The 16,247-nt window shown below is 55.2% G+C and overlaps 1 protein-coding gene across 10 annotated transcripts in view; it reads right to left on the bottom strand.

Annotated features, from left to right (window-relative positions):
• Window positions 1–2,078: 2,078 nt before the first annotated feature.
• The window catches only part of ABCC8 (ATP binding cassette subfamily C member 8), a gene marked incomplete at both ends in the record, with an annotated part of 75,777 nt that continues 61,608 nt past the window's right edge, over window positions 2,079–16,247 (bottom strand). For 7 of the 10 annotated variants that reach the window (XM_082844435.1, XM_082844434.1, XM_082844433.1 and 4 more), the window contains 16 exons: window positions 2,079–2,216; window positions 2,767–2,829; window positions 3,294–3,427; window positions 4,211–4,314; window positions 4,718–4,826; window positions 5,033–5,111; window positions 5,980–6,110; window positions 6,261–6,381; window positions 6,732–6,845; window positions 7,368–7,470; window positions 11,363–11,455; window positions 13,158–13,315; window positions 13,795–13,864; window positions 14,974–15,140; window positions 15,244–15,485; window positions 15,713–15,812. In XM_082844435.1, the coding sequence (XP_082700561.1) occupies window positions 2,079–2,216; window positions 2,767–2,829; window positions 3,294–3,427; window positions 4,211–4,314; window positions 4,718–4,826; window positions 5,033–5,111; window positions 5,980–6,110; window positions 6,261–6,381; window positions 6,732–6,845; window positions 7,368–7,470; window positions 11,363–11,455; window positions 13,158–13,315; window positions 13,795–13,864; window positions 14,974–15,140; window positions 15,244–15,485; window positions 15,713–15,812 (1,926 nt within the window). Of the gene's footprint in view, window positions 2,217–2,751; window positions 2,830–3,293; window positions 3,428–4,210; window positions 4,315–4,717; window positions 4,827–5,032; window positions 5,112–5,979; window positions 6,111–6,260; window positions 6,382–6,731; window positions 6,846–7,367; window positions 7,471–11,362; window positions 11,456–13,157; window positions 13,316–13,794; window positions 13,865–14,973; window positions 15,147–15,243; window positions 15,486–15,712; window positions 15,830–16,247 lie in introns of those variants that run through there. The other 3 variants (XM_082844431.1, XM_082844429.1, XM_082844427.1) reach the window with 2 other exon arrangements.

Here is a 16,247-nt window from a genome sequence, read left to right on the forward strand (position 1 = left end):
TGTGTGGTCCAAAGTATAAACCAGTATAGACACTGAGTGGAACAGAGGCAGGTTTGATTTCACGTATGGAAGAGTCATTTCTAATTACCAGAGATGACCCTCATCTATGGGGTATCCAAGTCGAGGCTGGCACACCATCAGGGGTGCTATAGAGGAATTTGGGCTAGAATGGCCTGAGGCATCTCTGCAAGACTTCAGTGTGAGCTGTGACGTGCCCCTGTGCCCTTGCTACTTCCCTTTAATCCCTTGGCTGGTCATAGGCATGGGGGTGGGAATCCTCTTTTCCCTCCTTAGGCTCTGCTCCTGGGAGGCCCAACGGTGGAGGGAGTGCCGGGCCCCCAGAGGCATCTCAGAGCTGGAAAGGCTAGGACTTGCCTCACAGCGTGACCCTGAGGCCTCGCTTTCCAGGAAGGCGAGCCCCCCATCAAAAGGGCTCAGCCTCCTGCTCTGCTCCATCCTGCACCTCCTCATACTCATCTCCCCCAAACACTGCACTTGTCAGGTCCCTTTCGCATTCAGAAACCTTCTCCACTTCCCTTTTGTGCATAGGCATGTCCCAGACTCCTTGTCCTGGCATTCAAGGCTCTCTGCTTATCTAATTCCCACCCTTCCCATGCCCAACTTAAATCCTGCCTCTCCCAGGAGCCTGCCAGGCCTCACAGAGCTCTCCTTTCCTGAGCTCCTCTGGCTCCTGGAACAGCCAGAAGGGTCTGTGCTGGACCCCTCTCCAATGACTGGTGGATTTTCTTTGCACCGTATGACTCTGACCCCCTTGCATACAACAAGGATGAAGGCCCAAGACTCCTGGGTCTGCACCCCAAGGGCCTGGTACAGCCAGTACTGAAGGCAACGTGTAAATGATAATAAAATGATACGCAAACAAGCACCTTCCTTTCTTGGTGGGACAGGTATACACTCGTGTCTCATCATGCACGTGGAGTCTGAGGACAGCTGTTTTTTAGTCTCCCCAGTGTCTGGGCCCCAGTATGTCCCAGTCACTACCTGGCCGACTTGTGGCATATGTACTGTGCTTTCTCTCTGAAGGGCCGCCCTTCTCCCACTTCTGAATGTCCCTATGTGTGGGATGGAGGTGGGGACATGTGATTCAGGCCCCTCTCTTTTTCAGAGGGGTAGGATGTAAGCTGGAGGTGCTAGTGGCCATCTGTCATGGGGGAGGGAGAGGAAGATGGAATTCATCACCCCTGATGTCAAACACCTGGATCTAGCCGTGCTTCAAGTAGTAACCTCCTGGTCTTCTCAATCACATAGGATAATAAATTCCACCGTTTAAGCCACTTTGAGTTGGGTTCCTGTCATTTGCAATGTAAATAATGCTAATCCGGGGTACCTGGGGACCCACAGTTTTAATCCAAGAATTAAACTGAGAAGGAAAAGGGACCAAGATATATGCAGATCTGCTACCTTATCTGATGAGATAATCACAAAAATACTATAACTCTGTTATGGACTGAATTGCATTCCCCCCAAAATTCATATATTGGAGCCCCTGCAATGTGATAGGGCCAGTGAAGAGGTAATTTAGTTTAAATGAGGTCATAGGAGTGCAGCCTCATCCAATATGTCTAGTATCCTAATAAGGAGAGAGAGAGATAAAAGGGGTGTGCACACAGAGGAAAGGCTGCATGAGGACGCAGCTAGAAGGTGGCTGTCTGGAACCGAGGAGAGAGGCCTCAGGAGAAACCAAGCCTGCGACACTTTGATCTTGGACTTCCAGCCTCCAGCACTGTCAGCAATAAATTTCTGCTGTTTAAGCCACCCAGGCTATGGTATTTTGTTGCAGCAGACGAATACGACCTAGCAGACTAAGACAGCCCTCATGTCACAGGTGAGGAAACATGCTTTTGCCCACACTCACAGAGCTTCGTCCGGTCTGCCTGATGCTAAAGTCAGACTGCTTCCACGGGACCCATGGTCCACTCCAGTCCCTGCCCACCAGACCCACGGCCTCAGGTAGGAAATAACCAGTCTCTTTATTTACAAGTGATTTTACAGTTAGAGAACCCAGGCGGGAGGTGGGGGCAGGGTGGGGCATGGGATGGCACTTGGGCTCTGGTAGGTCACTTGTCTGCACGGACAAAAGAGGCGAAGACGCTGTCCTTCTGGCTGAGCAGCTTCTCTGGCTTGTCGAACTCAAGGATGGCGCCGCGCTTCAGGACGATCACCAGGTCTGCACTCAGGATGGTGTGCACGCGGTGCTGGGCGGGGCAGGAGGGGCTGTCAGGGTGTGTGTGGGGGGGCGGGCTGGGGCAGCTGAGGCATCCCTCCTGCAGCTTGGAGGAGGGGGCATGTGGCCAGAATGTCTTATCTCTGCGGTGACTGCCCTTTCCCGGGGTGGCTGTAACTCCAAACCCTCCATCTGCTAATGCCACCCTCTCCCTCACCAGGCCTCAGCTCTGCCCCACCTCCAGGCTTCAAGACTCAGAGATTCTCCCAACGCCCCCATCTCCCATTTGCTCTGGAGAAGTAACCCTATCCTAGCTCACAGGGCCTTGGGACAGGAGCGGACCTTGGAACCTGGAGAAAGAGGGGAGGTCTGAGGGAAGTGCAGGCACAAACCCTCCTACACCCCAAATCCTGCAATCCAGGCTCGCTGCAAGTCTGCCAGACTCCTTGCCCTGCACTGCCACAGGGTCCTCTCTTGATTACCAGGCGCAGGTGAGCCCAGAGGCTGCCCACTGATGACAGCCTCAGGAGGCCAGCTGTCTCTCTGGGTGTCCCCCCTGCACCCCATCACGGGCCCCTTACCGCTATGGTGACCACAGTGCGGTCTGCGAAGGCCGTCATCACCACCTTCTGGAGGATGTTCTCCTGCCAGGTCGGAGCAGCAACTGTTGGCTCACCTGCCCAGTGGGTGGGGTCTGGCCTGGCTTCTGGCCCAGCTCCCATCTGACCCCAACCCTAGCCCCACCCCCTCCCTCTGGCTCTAGTCTCCATAGGACCAACCAGGCTCCCAGTGTTCAGGGGCTGGGTTCCGCCTGTTGGCAGCTCAGCTGTGTGCATCTGTGTGTGCTGTGAGTGTGTCTGGGTGTGCTGGGTTGTGGGGATGGGTGTGAAATTTGTGGGTCCGTGTGCAGCTTGTGTGTATGTGTGTTATATTCCAGCCTTAAGACTAGCTGGAATCAGGGTCCCCCAGCCCGTCGCCTTTTCTGCTCCATATGACTCTTGATGTTAAAGGCAACTTGAGTTTCAGGACTATTTTGTGCAACCTTCTCCCTAACACCCCCGAAAACCCTCTCCAAGACCCCCACCCCACGGGTGTGCCCAGCACCGACCGTGGCCATGTCGATGGAAGCCGTGGCTTCGTCCATGATGAAGATGCTGGTCTTCCTCACAAAGGCCCGGGCCAAGCAGAACAGCTGCCTCTGGCCCTGGCTGAAGTTTTCCCCGCCTTCCGTGATGATGGCATCTGAAAACAGCCCCAGGCAGGGGGCACAGGGCTGAGTTAATTCTGCGTTGTGAGTTTAGTGGACGGAGTGGCTTGGGGTTTCAGGAAATATGTGTACAGGGGTAAATATGTAGGGGTGTGTCATGAGTACAGGTGTGCACAGGGTGGCTGCACCTTACACAACACGGATGCCATCTGCTAGAGTTACAAAGAGAAGAGCGCTCGTGGAGTTATGCACGGCTGTGGCCCTGGGCAGTTCTGGGAGGCGCATCAGCACAGAGTGTGTCCGTCCTGCATGTGTATAGGCCTTGGTGGGGTGATTTTCTGAAGCCAAGGCTTGGCCGGCCCCCGGTCCCAGGAGTTTCAACAGATACACCAAGGCTCTGCTGACCCCCGGGGTGGGGACACAATCTTCCCAGTGGCCTCGATGAGTGACCTGTGCCTGTGGTTTCCAGTCAGTCCTCTCCTCCCTCAGGGCAGAGCTGGGCAGGCAGGTGGATGCGGAGGGCAGGGCTGAATATACCATCATGGTATTGGGGACTTGCAAGCTCTGTCTCCTTACTGTACCCCTGTGCCCTGTAGGAGAGGCCAGATCCTGACTGACCAGTTGTGTGACCTGGGACAAATCACTTGACATCTCTGAGCTCCTGTATAGTGAGAAGTAGAACTTAATGGTCTCTGGGATCCTGCCAGACCCCAGACTCTAAACTCTGAGCAAAGCTAAGACACGGGTGTGAGTTGTCCCTTCCCAGCCCTTACAAGCGTCCTTTAGTACCCAGCCTGTGCTCAGCCAGGAGTAGTTACCGAGGCCTCCGGGCAGCGCCTTCACCACCAGCTTCAACTGGGCTATCTCCAGGGCCTCCCACAGTGTGCTGTCAGAGCACTTCTTCTCCGGGTCCAGGTTAAATCTGGAGGGTGACACACAAAGTCCTTAGAGAGGGGAGCAGGGGCCTGGCTCTATTCCCAGGGGACGCGCAGAGGGTGAGACTGGTGAAGGGAGCAGTGAGTGGGAACTGATTGACTTGGGGGTCTGGCTGGGAGGGGGCAGCAAGGTGCTGGCAGTGGGTGGAGGAAAGCATCCCAGGCTTGAGGGTTGGGGGACCCCTACCAGTGCCTAGGCCTAACGGAAAAGAGAAAGGCATGAGCGTGCAGCTTTAAAGAACCCGCGCCAGCCCTTCATGCCCAGAGCTAGAGCAGGGCTGCTTGCCCAGGGAGGCTCGTCCACCCCTTCCTCTCTATGCCCCAGATCTGGAGGAGCGGAGCCAGGCCTGGGGCTGGGGTGGGCCTGGTGGCGGGGGTCAGGGGGCTCACCGGATGGTGCCGCTGAAGAGGACGGGGTCCTGCAGGATGATGGAGAGGCGCGAGCGCAGGGTGTGCAGCGGCAGTTTGGCGATGTCGATGCCATCGATGATGATGCGCCCTGCATGCAGACAGTGTCACAGGTGGGGCACCAAGGAGCGGGGACACGGTGGCACTGGGGACAGGGTCTGCCTGCAACATGGGTCCCAATGAGGATGCGGGGGAAGGCAGCGATGGCTGGGCCTCCTGTGACGTCTGACCATACCCAGGACTGAGGTCCCATCTGGTGGCTGTGGGTACATGAGGGGTGCCCGTCATACAGCTCACCTTCGAACATGTCCACCATGCGGAAGAAGGCAAGAGAGAAGGAGGACTTCCCACTGCCTGTGCGGCCGCAGATCCCAATCTGGAAAGAGAGGAGCAGGTACGCTGTGGGCACCTGGGGTGTCTGGGAGCCTCTAGTGCTGGGCTGTGCAGGTGTGGGAAGCCCCAGCATCTCTTCTCGTCCTGGTGTTCTGACCAGCATCCCTTTAGCTAGGGCTGGGCCCGGGTTTGGGCTTGTTTCCTGCAGTGGATCCAGAGGGGGCTCCTACTTGGCTGGCTGGGTGTGGTACATGACTGCAGATGTCTGACTGCAGGAGCTGGGGACGTGGGTGTCTCTCTATGTGCCTGGGTGTGGCGGGAGGGCACGGGGTGGCTGAGCGTAGTGCACAGGATGTACCCCACCTTAAACTGGAGTCGCCTCTCACCCCGTCGCATCCGATACGGAGACAGAGGTGGTGATATAGAAGGATAAGAGAGGCAGGGACAGAGGTACATCTAAAGGTCAGAGACAGTGAGACAGACAGCCACAGACAATGACAGAGTGAGAGAGACAGAGACAAAGAGACAGGAGGAGAGGGGCAGCGTCAGAGCAGAGGGGGAGAGAGGGGGGAGTCAGTCAGAGTCGGATCGGAGTGCCAGACAGGAGCCCCCTCCCCAGGACAGGGCCTCACTCTCTGCCCCAGGACCCTGCTCTGAAGTTCAGGGTACAGTGTCCTGGGAGAGCCCCTAACCATTTGTGGGGGGCCCTGACAAAACCCCTCTGAGTCAGGGGAGTCTGGGGTGTCCTGTCCATCTCCTTGGCGGGTGAGTGAGGGCAGCAGGAGGAGAAGGCGAGAGGCCCGGGCCTGGGAGACTGGGGGTCTGAATGGGTGTGAGGCCTGGCGGGCCCTGAGGACCAGGAGGTGACTCTGTGAGGTGGTCCAGCCCTCTGCCCTCCCCGCTCCCCTGACCTTCTGTCCTGGGGAGATGAGGGCGTTGACGTGCTTCAGCACTGGCTTCAGGGAGCTGTCGTAACGCACACTCAGGTTCTGGATCTGGATTTTCCCTTGGTCTGGCCAGTTCTTCGGGATCAGCGATGGTGCTGGGGGCCGGGCTGGGGGTCAGCTGCCAGGTGTGGGCCACAGCTGGTATCCAGGCATGCCCTCCTGCCCCCAGGCTCCTCATGTCCCCCTCAACCCAAACACACATCCACGCTGGGTCCTTTCCCCAGAAGTCCTCCCGCGCCCCTCACCCAGCAGCCCCTCGTAGCGCTCTGCTTCAGTGTTCAGGAGCCCGTGGATGCGTTTCACGGCCCCCAGCTGGAGCTCCATGTCCGCCAGGTTCCTCACCATCCAATTGAGGTAGTTGGACACCTGTGGGGAGCAAGCCGTTCACAGTTAGTGATCACTTGGTCCTGTCCCTGGCCACCAGGATGGCTCTTCTTACAGGTGAGGATGCCTTTTGCTGCCCACCGCTGACTGTCCAGGGGGCCATCCATGGAGGTTACAGTGAGTGTGGATCCTCACCCACCCCCACCTGGGGCCCAGGCCTGGGTGAAGGGGCAGGGACCTGCAGTAAGCCCTCCTGTCCACATGGTCCCTCTGGCATCAGACTCGGTATAGCTTGGGTTAAGGCCTGGGAGCGTCTCAGTCAGGGAAGGTGCCCTGGGCTTCCCCAGGGGCTGGTGTCTGACTCCTCCCCTGCCCCACCTGCTGCCACTCACCATTAAGGCGTAGGTAAGGCCCAGGCCCACCAGGCCAGCAGAGAGCTCCCTGTGCAGGGAGTTGGAGATGGAGGTCACGGCCGCGATGAGGACCACACATGCACCAATGTACTCCTGCAGAGGGAGTGGAGCTGGCCTGGACCCTCAGGGGTTGAAGGCACAGCACCCCTACCCCTCACTCCCTTCAGGGCACACAGCAGCTCAGCCGAGACTCAACCCCAGCCCCGCAACACATCATCAGACACACAGGAGGCTGTGAAGGCTGGAGCCCCAGTAGACAACGTATGCACACAGCTCTGCTCCCCCCACCCCCAAGGCCAGCACGCATGCCTCACCAGCTGGCCCACACCTGTCATATGACCCACTTCAGACACACCTGTCACAGCTAAACACACAACTGTTCTCGCTCTTGGCACACACCTCAGACACACAAGCCTCCAGGCAGTGATATAAGGAAGGGAGGGCTCAGGTCAGACACGGGGAGGACCAGCAGAGTTGGGAGAAGCAGGAGGGCTCGATGCCACCCCGAATGCACACCAGGCCGGTATCCGTCCTCTCTTCCCACCCTCCGGTCCCTGTTTGGCCCTGGCTCTGGCTGCACAGCCCTATGAAAACCCCCTGTCCCGGGCCACTTGCCATGCGAACTTCGAGCCACCTGTTGGCGGCCGTCAGGAAGAGGGAGGCGATGTTGTTGGAGTCCGTGTATTCAAGGAGCTTCTGCTGGAACCGGGCCTCGTACCTGGGGGGAGGATGGGGAGGGTGAGGGGGAATAACCTTGGTCCGTGTAGCCCCCGGGACTTTCCTCACCTGCAGAGGGGGCTGCCTGGGCCTCAGCAGCCCCCAGACATGCCACCTCTGCCACCTTATGGATGCCACTCCTTCCTGGAACTCCTTCCCAGCTCCCTCCTGCTTATTCAAACCTGTCAAAGGTGCCAACTCCTTCAAATGCTTGTTTTCACCCCAAGACCTGTTCTCCTCTGCAGGGCTTCCCTGTTACAATAAAGCCCACGTCCACCCACCCAGGCGCTCAGGCTGGAAACCCAGGAATCATCGGGATTCACATCTAATCCCTCAGTCCTCTTATTTCTTTCTCCAAAATAGCCCTGGCCTCTGTCTGCCTCTGGCCTGCTTCCTGCCCACTGCAAACTCACTTGGACTATTGTATCAGCTTCCTGATAGGTCTACCTGCTATCTCCCTTCAGTCTACCCTCCACACAGCAGCCAGCATAATCTTTCTAAGTCATAAATTGCATCCTATCTCTCCCCTGCTAAGAATATGAATGACTTTTCGGATAAAGAACCACCTCCTTGCCAGAAGCCTGTGTGAGCCAGCTCCTGCCAACCTCACCCACCTCCTTCCATGCCACAAATTCCCTTGCTCACTGTGCTGCAGACACAGAAATTACAGTAAAGTAATTTATTACTTTACTTGCCTTTTTCAGTTTTGTGACCATGCCAAGTTCTTCCCCACCCCAGGACCTTTGAACATGCTGTTCCCGCTGCCTGGAAGGCTTTCTCCTCTGCTCTTCCCAAGGCTGACTCCTCTCCACTTTCAGGCTTTACCTTAAGTGGCACCTCCTCAGAGTGGCCTTTCCTGGCCTCTTTTTCTCCATCTCTGCAGCCTGTTTATTTCATAACCTCTGCTCATACGTTAATTTCTCTAGCTGTTTAGTGTCCATCTCCCTCACTAGGCTGTAAACTCCATGAGGATGGAGACCATGTTTGTTTTGGTCACTAATGTATCCCCAGCACCTGGCACTGTCAATAAATATCTGTCAAACGAATGAACCTTCCCTGACCCTCTAAGATAGATGGGACCTCTCTGTACCAGGAACTCTGGAGGCTTCTTTCCTGCCCTCGTGCCCTCATCACGTTCTCCCTTGGGTTACTTTGTAGGGACCTGCCTCTTCTCTCTGACAAGCCTGGGCTCCTGGTGTCGCTCTCCTTGGCCACCCCTTCAGACTTTGCGCCAGGCCTAGAGGAGGGGGCAGGTGTACTTGTTTGATGGTGAACGCAAGAATGAATGAAAGCTGTCTCAGCATATGCTCTCAGGGAGACAACTGAGGGGACTCAGAAGAACTCAAGATGGATCTCGTGGGCATTTGCTTTTCACTCCCAGAAGCTGTTTCTTCTGCTTCGATTTTTTCTGGGTGGAGGGCCTGTGTCTGAATCATGTGTCTGAGGAGAGCAAAGCAAGTCTCTGAGTTGTGAGAGGGTGTGATCGCCCAGCTGCAGGGTCGATGCGTGTGTGTGGGTGATGTGTCTGAGGGGAGTGTGAAACCATCAGTCTGAGGGTCTGTGTGAGTAAGTGGGTGTTGTAGATGTGTATGTATGTGTGAGTGCATGTGAGTGACTGGGGAGTCTGAGGGGTGTGTGACTGGCCTGAGGGGTGGGTGTGCATGAGAGTGTGTGTGAGATGGGAGCTTCTGTGGTAGGTGTATGACAGTATAAGGAATGTGGGAAGAGCCCCAGCTTGGGGGCCATGTGGACCCCGGTTGGAGTCTGAGCATTCTTACTTACAGGCTGTGCCTCAGGACCAAGGCTCAGTCTCCTCACCAGTAAAATGGGGATAGTAATAGTTCCTACGTGGACTGAAACCACCATTCAGTGTTGGGCACCCTTGAAACTTTTCTTGGGAAAAAGCAGGGCCTCCAGAAAAACCCAAAAGGTCAGCCAGGCCTGGGTTCCCAGCCCAGCACCAGCTCTCACTGTCTGTGTGACCTTGGATACTCAGCCTCAGCTGTACAGCGTGGCTTCTCCTACCTATGTCATGAGGCTCTTACGAGGATTAAATGTAATAACCCACACACATACCTGGCACGTGGGAAGTGTACAACCAATAAATGCTAGGTAGCTCTCAGCAGGACAGGTCTCTGGGCAAAAAGCCAATGAATTCAACACATTCAGGGATGATGTAAAAAGTCCTTCACTCAAATTTAAAACTCATTGACCATGTCAGTGCAGGGTGTGGGAGGCCTCCCAGGCAGCAGTTTCTCTGGCTAACCGCTGGCTTGGTCTGAGGCTGGTTGCAGGATGTGGGCATACACTCAGATCCTACTGAAGGGTCTGGCCCACTCTAGGAAAGTCGCACTCTCTCTGCCCCAGGCCCTGCCCAAAGGCCTCCAGGATATCAATTCTAAGAGGAGCATCACCGAAACTTAGAGTAGAGGTTGGCCCAGGAGTGTTGAGGGGTCTGGAAGGGGAAGGAACTGGGGAGTTCAGGCTTGAGAAGAGGAGGAGGCTGGAAGGAAACCCTGGAGTCATGCCAGGCTCCAGGGAGCTTCTGTGGGGAAGACAGCACAGGCTTGCACAGTGGCAGGGGATGTCCAGGGAGCAGAGCCAAGGCCATGGCAGAGCTCTGCTTTGCTTTGCTTTACTAGGACAAGACCTCCCATCGGCCCCAGATGCCCCAGAGAGTGAATTGGGGCTGCGGGGCTGTGCCAGGAGCCTGGGCACCTCTCCCAGGGCAGCAGCTAGACTTTGGGGGTTGGAGGGAGGAGATGCAGGCAAGCCTCCTCAAACCCTGTCAGCTGGCCCTTGAGCCCTAGGGTTACTGGACACAAGGCTGGTGTCACATGGTTACTGTCATGCCCCGCACAGCTGTGCCATCCTAAAAATAACCTAGAATCATTCTCTGGGTGAGGCTTAGAGACCAGAGCCCCAGTATCTGGGTCAGGGGTCTCTGGCCTGTCTATCTGGAGGAGAGATGCCCTAATACTTCAGACAGAGACTGAGGTGGGGAGCAACAGCCCCCTCCACTCCCAAGGCAGCCTCAGATGCTTCTGTCAAGCCCAATATCACAACTCAGAGTGGCAAGAGGATGGTGGGAGTTTTGGAGGAACTGAAACTGAAGTTTTGGGAGAGTTCCTCCAGCCTGGTGAAGTCTTATCTCCTCTTTGAGTCCTAGCACTAATGACACCTCCTCAATGAAGCCTTCCATGACTGCCTCCCTTCTATGTTCCCAGAGCCTGTGTCCCCCTTTCTTTCAGAGTACTTGTCACATGGGTTTGCCCTGGCCTGCTCAAAGCCTGGACTGTAAATGCTTCCAGGGCAGGGGCTCATCTGACTCATTTTTGTCTTTTTAGTGCCTGGTGTGGGGCTTGGTGAACACTCAGTAAATGTTTGTTGAATGAACAAGCAGGTTCAAATCTGTACTTTGTGGGACCTTACAGAGAGCCTCAGTTTCCTTATCTGAGAACTGGGAATAATCAAGCTTTCCGTTTCAGATTGCGGTGCAGAATGAATGAGACTGGCATGTAAAGGACTCAGCATAGTGTTTGGCTCACAGGAGAGTCTCAATGAAAGATGGCCTCAGGGCTGGCCCACACCATGTAAGGGCCTTTCCCGCATTGATTTGTGAGGAATTGTCCCAGCCTTTTCTCTTTTCATGTTTTGCCTTAGTTCACAGAGGCCATGGGCTTGGCTCTAGGCCTGAGATTCTCCTCTCTGGATCATGCCGCTAGAGCCCACTAGACCTGACACCTTGGGTGGACTGGCCTTGGGGACTGATGAGGGGGTGGGAGACATGTGTCCTGGGCTTTCCTAAGCAGAGCCCTGAGAATTGAATCTCATGACCTGTGACCCTGGCTCCATCCCCACCCCCCTAACCCCCCCCAGGGTGAATCTGGTACCTGAAGGCCCGGATGGTGGTGAGACCTTCCACGGTTTCGGCAAAGTGCGAGAGCAGCGGGAGCTGGGTGGTGTCGTCCAGCTGCTGCAGGTCCCTGTGCAGGGGAGCAGAGCCGAATGGTTAAGAGGGCAGCTCAGGGCTCAGCCTGGGTCTGAATCCTAGCTCCACCTCCTACTACAGGGCGGGCAAATAGCTTCACCACTCTAGGCCTCAGTTTCTCGCCTGTAAAGAGGGGAGACAAGGGTGCCACCCCATCAAGCAGTCGTGAGGACTGGATGAGCTCGTTTATGTAGATACTTAAGCAGAGCATGCTGAACGGTTACTGTTATCCTGGGCATCGTCCACCTCACGTCTGCATCTATCTATTTGCTTTGCCGCACCGCCTCACTCTGCAGCAGTGTTAGTTCCCTTTCACAGGCGAACAACTTGAACAGCTAGTCAAAGGAACAGAAAGACCAAACTCCACCCTATCAGTCCCCTCCCCGATAACCACCACAGGCTTTGGATTTAAAGAGCTCCTGGAGAGGGTAAGGCCAGTGGTTTCCATGGCAACGGAATTATTCCTGCTCCCCACAGCTGCACCTTGACAAGTGTATTAGGGCCAAGGGGGTCAGCTTGGGAATGCAGGAAGCAGCTTTCCTGGACAAACTGTCCCCAGGGCCAGAGTGGGTGCCAGGAGAACAGGGTGGTTTCTCTGGCAGAAGAAACGAACCTTGTAGATCAGCTTGTACGGTGTTTCAAAAGCCACTGTGATTTTGTGAGTATCAGTGCACTATGTTCCATGTGGGTACCAGGGGATTCTGGATCATCCAGGCAAAAAGCCGTTTATACCAATCGTGATCCTTGTGGGCAGGGTAATTGTGGCCAAAATGTATCTAAATTTAATTAGTATTATCATAGCCAATCAGTATTTTGACTCATTTCTAACAAACTCTGTGTACTTGAGAGAGGTACTTAACCTTTCTGACCACAACTCCTAGTAAGAAACACATTTTGTATCACGAATCAGTACACACACACCCCCATACATGACCAAAACAAAGGTTTCATCAAGCAAAGCTTACTGTTACTATGTGAATACAGTCTCATATTTTCTATTCTATTTCATTAAAAAAGTTACGGGTTGTGATCTATGATACTGATTTCATGACCCACTGATAGGTTGTGATTGGCAGTTTGAGACACACTGGCCTAAAGATTCTTAAAAATTGTCCCTACAAATCTTTGAATCTATGAGCTTAACAGAATCACTCCCAGAAAGAACTTCCAAGAGAACATTCTTAGAAAATTTTGAGTAGGAAAGAGTCATGCGTGGCTCCAAGGCTCATGAAGGCGAATGTGATCAACGCGAAAGGCCGTGAGAGGCTCCCTCGAGTCCGGGCTTCTAGCCACGCTCTGGATCCACGTGGGTTGGGAGGTCTGGTTGCCATAAGACCCCTCACATCAGGTGCCCTCTGATTTTATGCATCAGCCATCAGCCTGGACACTGGAATCATACAATCCTCCCGGGAAGCACTTTGGCAAAACGAACGAAGGGCATAATCACGTGCCTACATCCTGACCTAGCAATCCCAGTCCTGAGCATATCACCCAAGGAAACAGTTCAACTAGTAACTGCAGTGTGTGCGTGCTGACAGATGGTTATATTAGGGTAGTGGAATATGAATACTTCAATTTTCCATTGTTTTGGGGGACACGACTCTACTGCTTCTACGATGATGATTCTAATAACAGTGCTGAAGTGCCTGTTGCAAAGAACTTCCCATCCCTCACCCGCTGGCAAGTGCTGCCATCACCTGGATGCCACCCGGAAGTACTTCTGGATGAAGTAGCACACGACAGCCAGGGGCAGGAGGGCCACGAGGAACACAGGTGTGACATAGGAGATGACGGCCAGAGCTGAGACACAGAGCAGGGTGGAGCGGCTCAGGCACTCCAGCGTGGACGGGATGTGCTGCAGGAGGGGAGGGTGAGAAAGGGAGGTGAGTGTTGGTATTTGATCGCCTTCAGTGTGTTACCTGGAGTCATATTTTGCTCTCTTCCTTTATTACGGGTGCATGTCTTACCCCTGCAGCTACGCTGTAGGCTCCCTGAGAACAGGAATTAGAGCTTTGTTTTTCACCATCTAGTATGATGGCAAATAAAGAAGACAGGCTAAATGGAAATGAATATTCTCCACAAAATCAGTCACCTTGGAACCTTATTGTGAGCCAGAGTGGGCTTGGATGGAAGCCAAAGGGATGTGGTTTCCTTCAGCCTTATTAGGAGGGTCTCCCAGGGGAGGCCCCAGGTCCTGAGGCAGCATTATAATCAGATGGGGGCCACTGGGTTCCTACCCCAAGGCTCTGATCTGGGGAAGCCAGTGCCAGACAGGAAAAGCTCCTGGGGGCCTGGCCTCTCTGAACTGCGGAAATGCGTCGCTGTCCTGTGTACCTGGTCGATGGTGTTACAATCGGATGAGAACCTGTTCAGGATGCTTCCAAGGGGTGTGGTCTCGAAAAACCTAAGAGGTAACCAGAGGAGCAGTTACTCATATGTTTATTGATTTCCTTCCTGTTTACTGAAGGAGGACAGTTATTTCTTTCGTTTCAATGTCTACGGGGTCATCCCCAGGTCTGCTTTCCCAGGGGCATGCGCCTTTGCAGGTCTGTAGACATCTGGCCTGTGTCGCTGAGAATTCGGGTGGCCACCCAAAGGAGTGCTGGCCCCTCCCCAGCCTCTCTGACCCTACAGCCCACGTGTGACCTCTGCCACCGTTCTCAGCTTATCGCTCTGCCCGACACACTCAGGACTCCCTCTGTGTCCTCCTAGGGACACAGAGTTCTCTCCAGAGGGACAACTCTCCCAGGGTGGGGAGGGGACAGGGCCCCGGGGCAGCTTGTTGGCCGGCTGACCCTGCAAGGCCACTCCAGCTGTCAGCACTCCGGCTGTGGCCCAGAACCGGCACAACCCCAACAAGCGGATTTCAGAACCACAGATCTGGACAAATAGAGGGTAAGTAAACCTGGAGGCCGTGTCTGTGGGCCACAGAGTGCTCACAAGGCTGAAAAGTAAAAAGTGCAGATGGTGAGGTCTGGCATTGAGGAGGGGCCAGATAAGCTGTTTGCCTACTGCATTTGTAAACCGAGTTAGCCAGCCAATTGGGCTGCGACAGCCTTAAACCTCTTTCACACCAAGCAGCCTTTGGGGGTTTTATCCATCCCATTACGGAGGATGAGAACAGCTTCCCTGTGTGTCCCTGGGGTCAGAACCTGCAGAATGGCTGCGGGCGGAGAGAGAGGCAGGGGAGGCGAGAGCTGAACCGTGGGTGGTACCTGACTAGGGAGGGGAAACTAACATTTACGCAGAGCCTGCAGACACTCGCTGTGAAGGGCTGTGGTGACAATTAGATGAGCTAACCATGTAAGGTTCCTAGCACCATGTCTGGCTGAGTACATGCCAGTTTCCCTCTGCTTTCTGCACCGAGGAGGGCACTTTTCTCACATCATCTCCTTGAGTCACCCCCAGAAGCCTGCGACAGAGATCGTATATCCCCATTTTATTGATGGGAGACCTGAGGCCCAGAGAACAATGACTTGCCCATAGCCCAGCACAGCCAGGGGAGAGGCCTACCTCATGGGAGCCAGGATGATCTGGTTTAGTAGGCTACAGTGCAACCTCTTGGCCACCTTCAGCCCTGTCCACTCCACTGCGATGGATGTGACAAGGCACAGCACGATGCCCAGACTGCAGAGCACTGTGAACACCATGGCGTAGACGGTCTGGTCGAGGGAGCACTCCTGGGCCTGGCAGAGAATGAGGCAGGGTCCTGCGGGGGGGGCGGGGTGTCCATGCTCAGCCCTCCCCCCACCCCAGCCCTGGCACTGGGGCTGCTGGCCACACCTGGCTGAGGGAGCAGTTCCTGGACGTGGGGCTCAGGATCAGGGCGCTGTCAGTCCACTTGGCCAGCCAGTAGTCAATGGCCACCAAGACCATGTGCTTGAGCAGCTGGGAGAAGACGAGCAGTGAGAGAAGCAGGATGCCGGCCGAGGACAGGTACTTGCTGCAGGCCCGCCACGGGATCTTGGCGCGCTGGTGCAGCACCGACGACAAGTTGTCCTCCTCCTCACTCTCGGCCGCCTCCTCTGCAGGCCGCAAGAACCCTCCCTGTGGCTTCACATTGCACAACCCTCTGAGGGGAACCAGGGGGGTGTGTCAGCCCCACTTACAGATGGAAAGACTGAGGCACACAGATGGGATGGGATTTCATCAGAGGCACACTATCTCCCCACTCCCAGAACCCCAAACCTTAGTCTCCTCATGGTTGATCAGACCTCAGGCCATGATTTCACTCCAGTCCCACTGTCTGTACCTTCCTCTTCTTCCTCATCCTGCAGGAGGCCATCTCTCGAGGACATGGCCCGGGGCAGGCCCTGGGGTGGCTCTGCGGCTTTTCGCTCCACAATGGTCTCCTGAAAGACAGATGGGTCTGGCCGACGTCCTTGGGGTGTGCAGAGGGGAAAAGGGAGGGTAGGGGGGCAACCACCCCCAGTGATGTCCAGTGTCAGTTTCCAGGTTGCCGCTGCCTGGGGGACGGTCCAGATGGACACGTTTGCCTGCCAGAATTTCTTCCTTCCCCTTCATCAGCTACTAGCACCCCTATATCCCTGTGGGAGACCACCTCTCCCCCATTCTTAGTCTCTGTGATTCAGGGGCTGATCATTCTCCCTTGCTCCTGGGGTGTGCACATGACCCAGGACTGGTCAATCTTCACATTCCACATCCCTGACCACAGTGATTTGTTTGGGGCAGGTACATGACCAAATCGGACCAATAAGAGTCAGCCCTGGGACTTCTGCTAAACTATCATGAAAGAGGCACTTTCCTTCTGGCAGAGCTGTTGACCT

Source organism: Leucopleurus acutus (assembly GCF_964270905.1).
Source record: "Leucopleurus acutus genome assembly, chromosome: 8".
NCBI classification, from domain to species: Eukaryota; Metazoa; Chordata; class Mammalia; order Artiodactyla; family Delphinidae; genus Leucopleurus; species Leucopleurus acutus.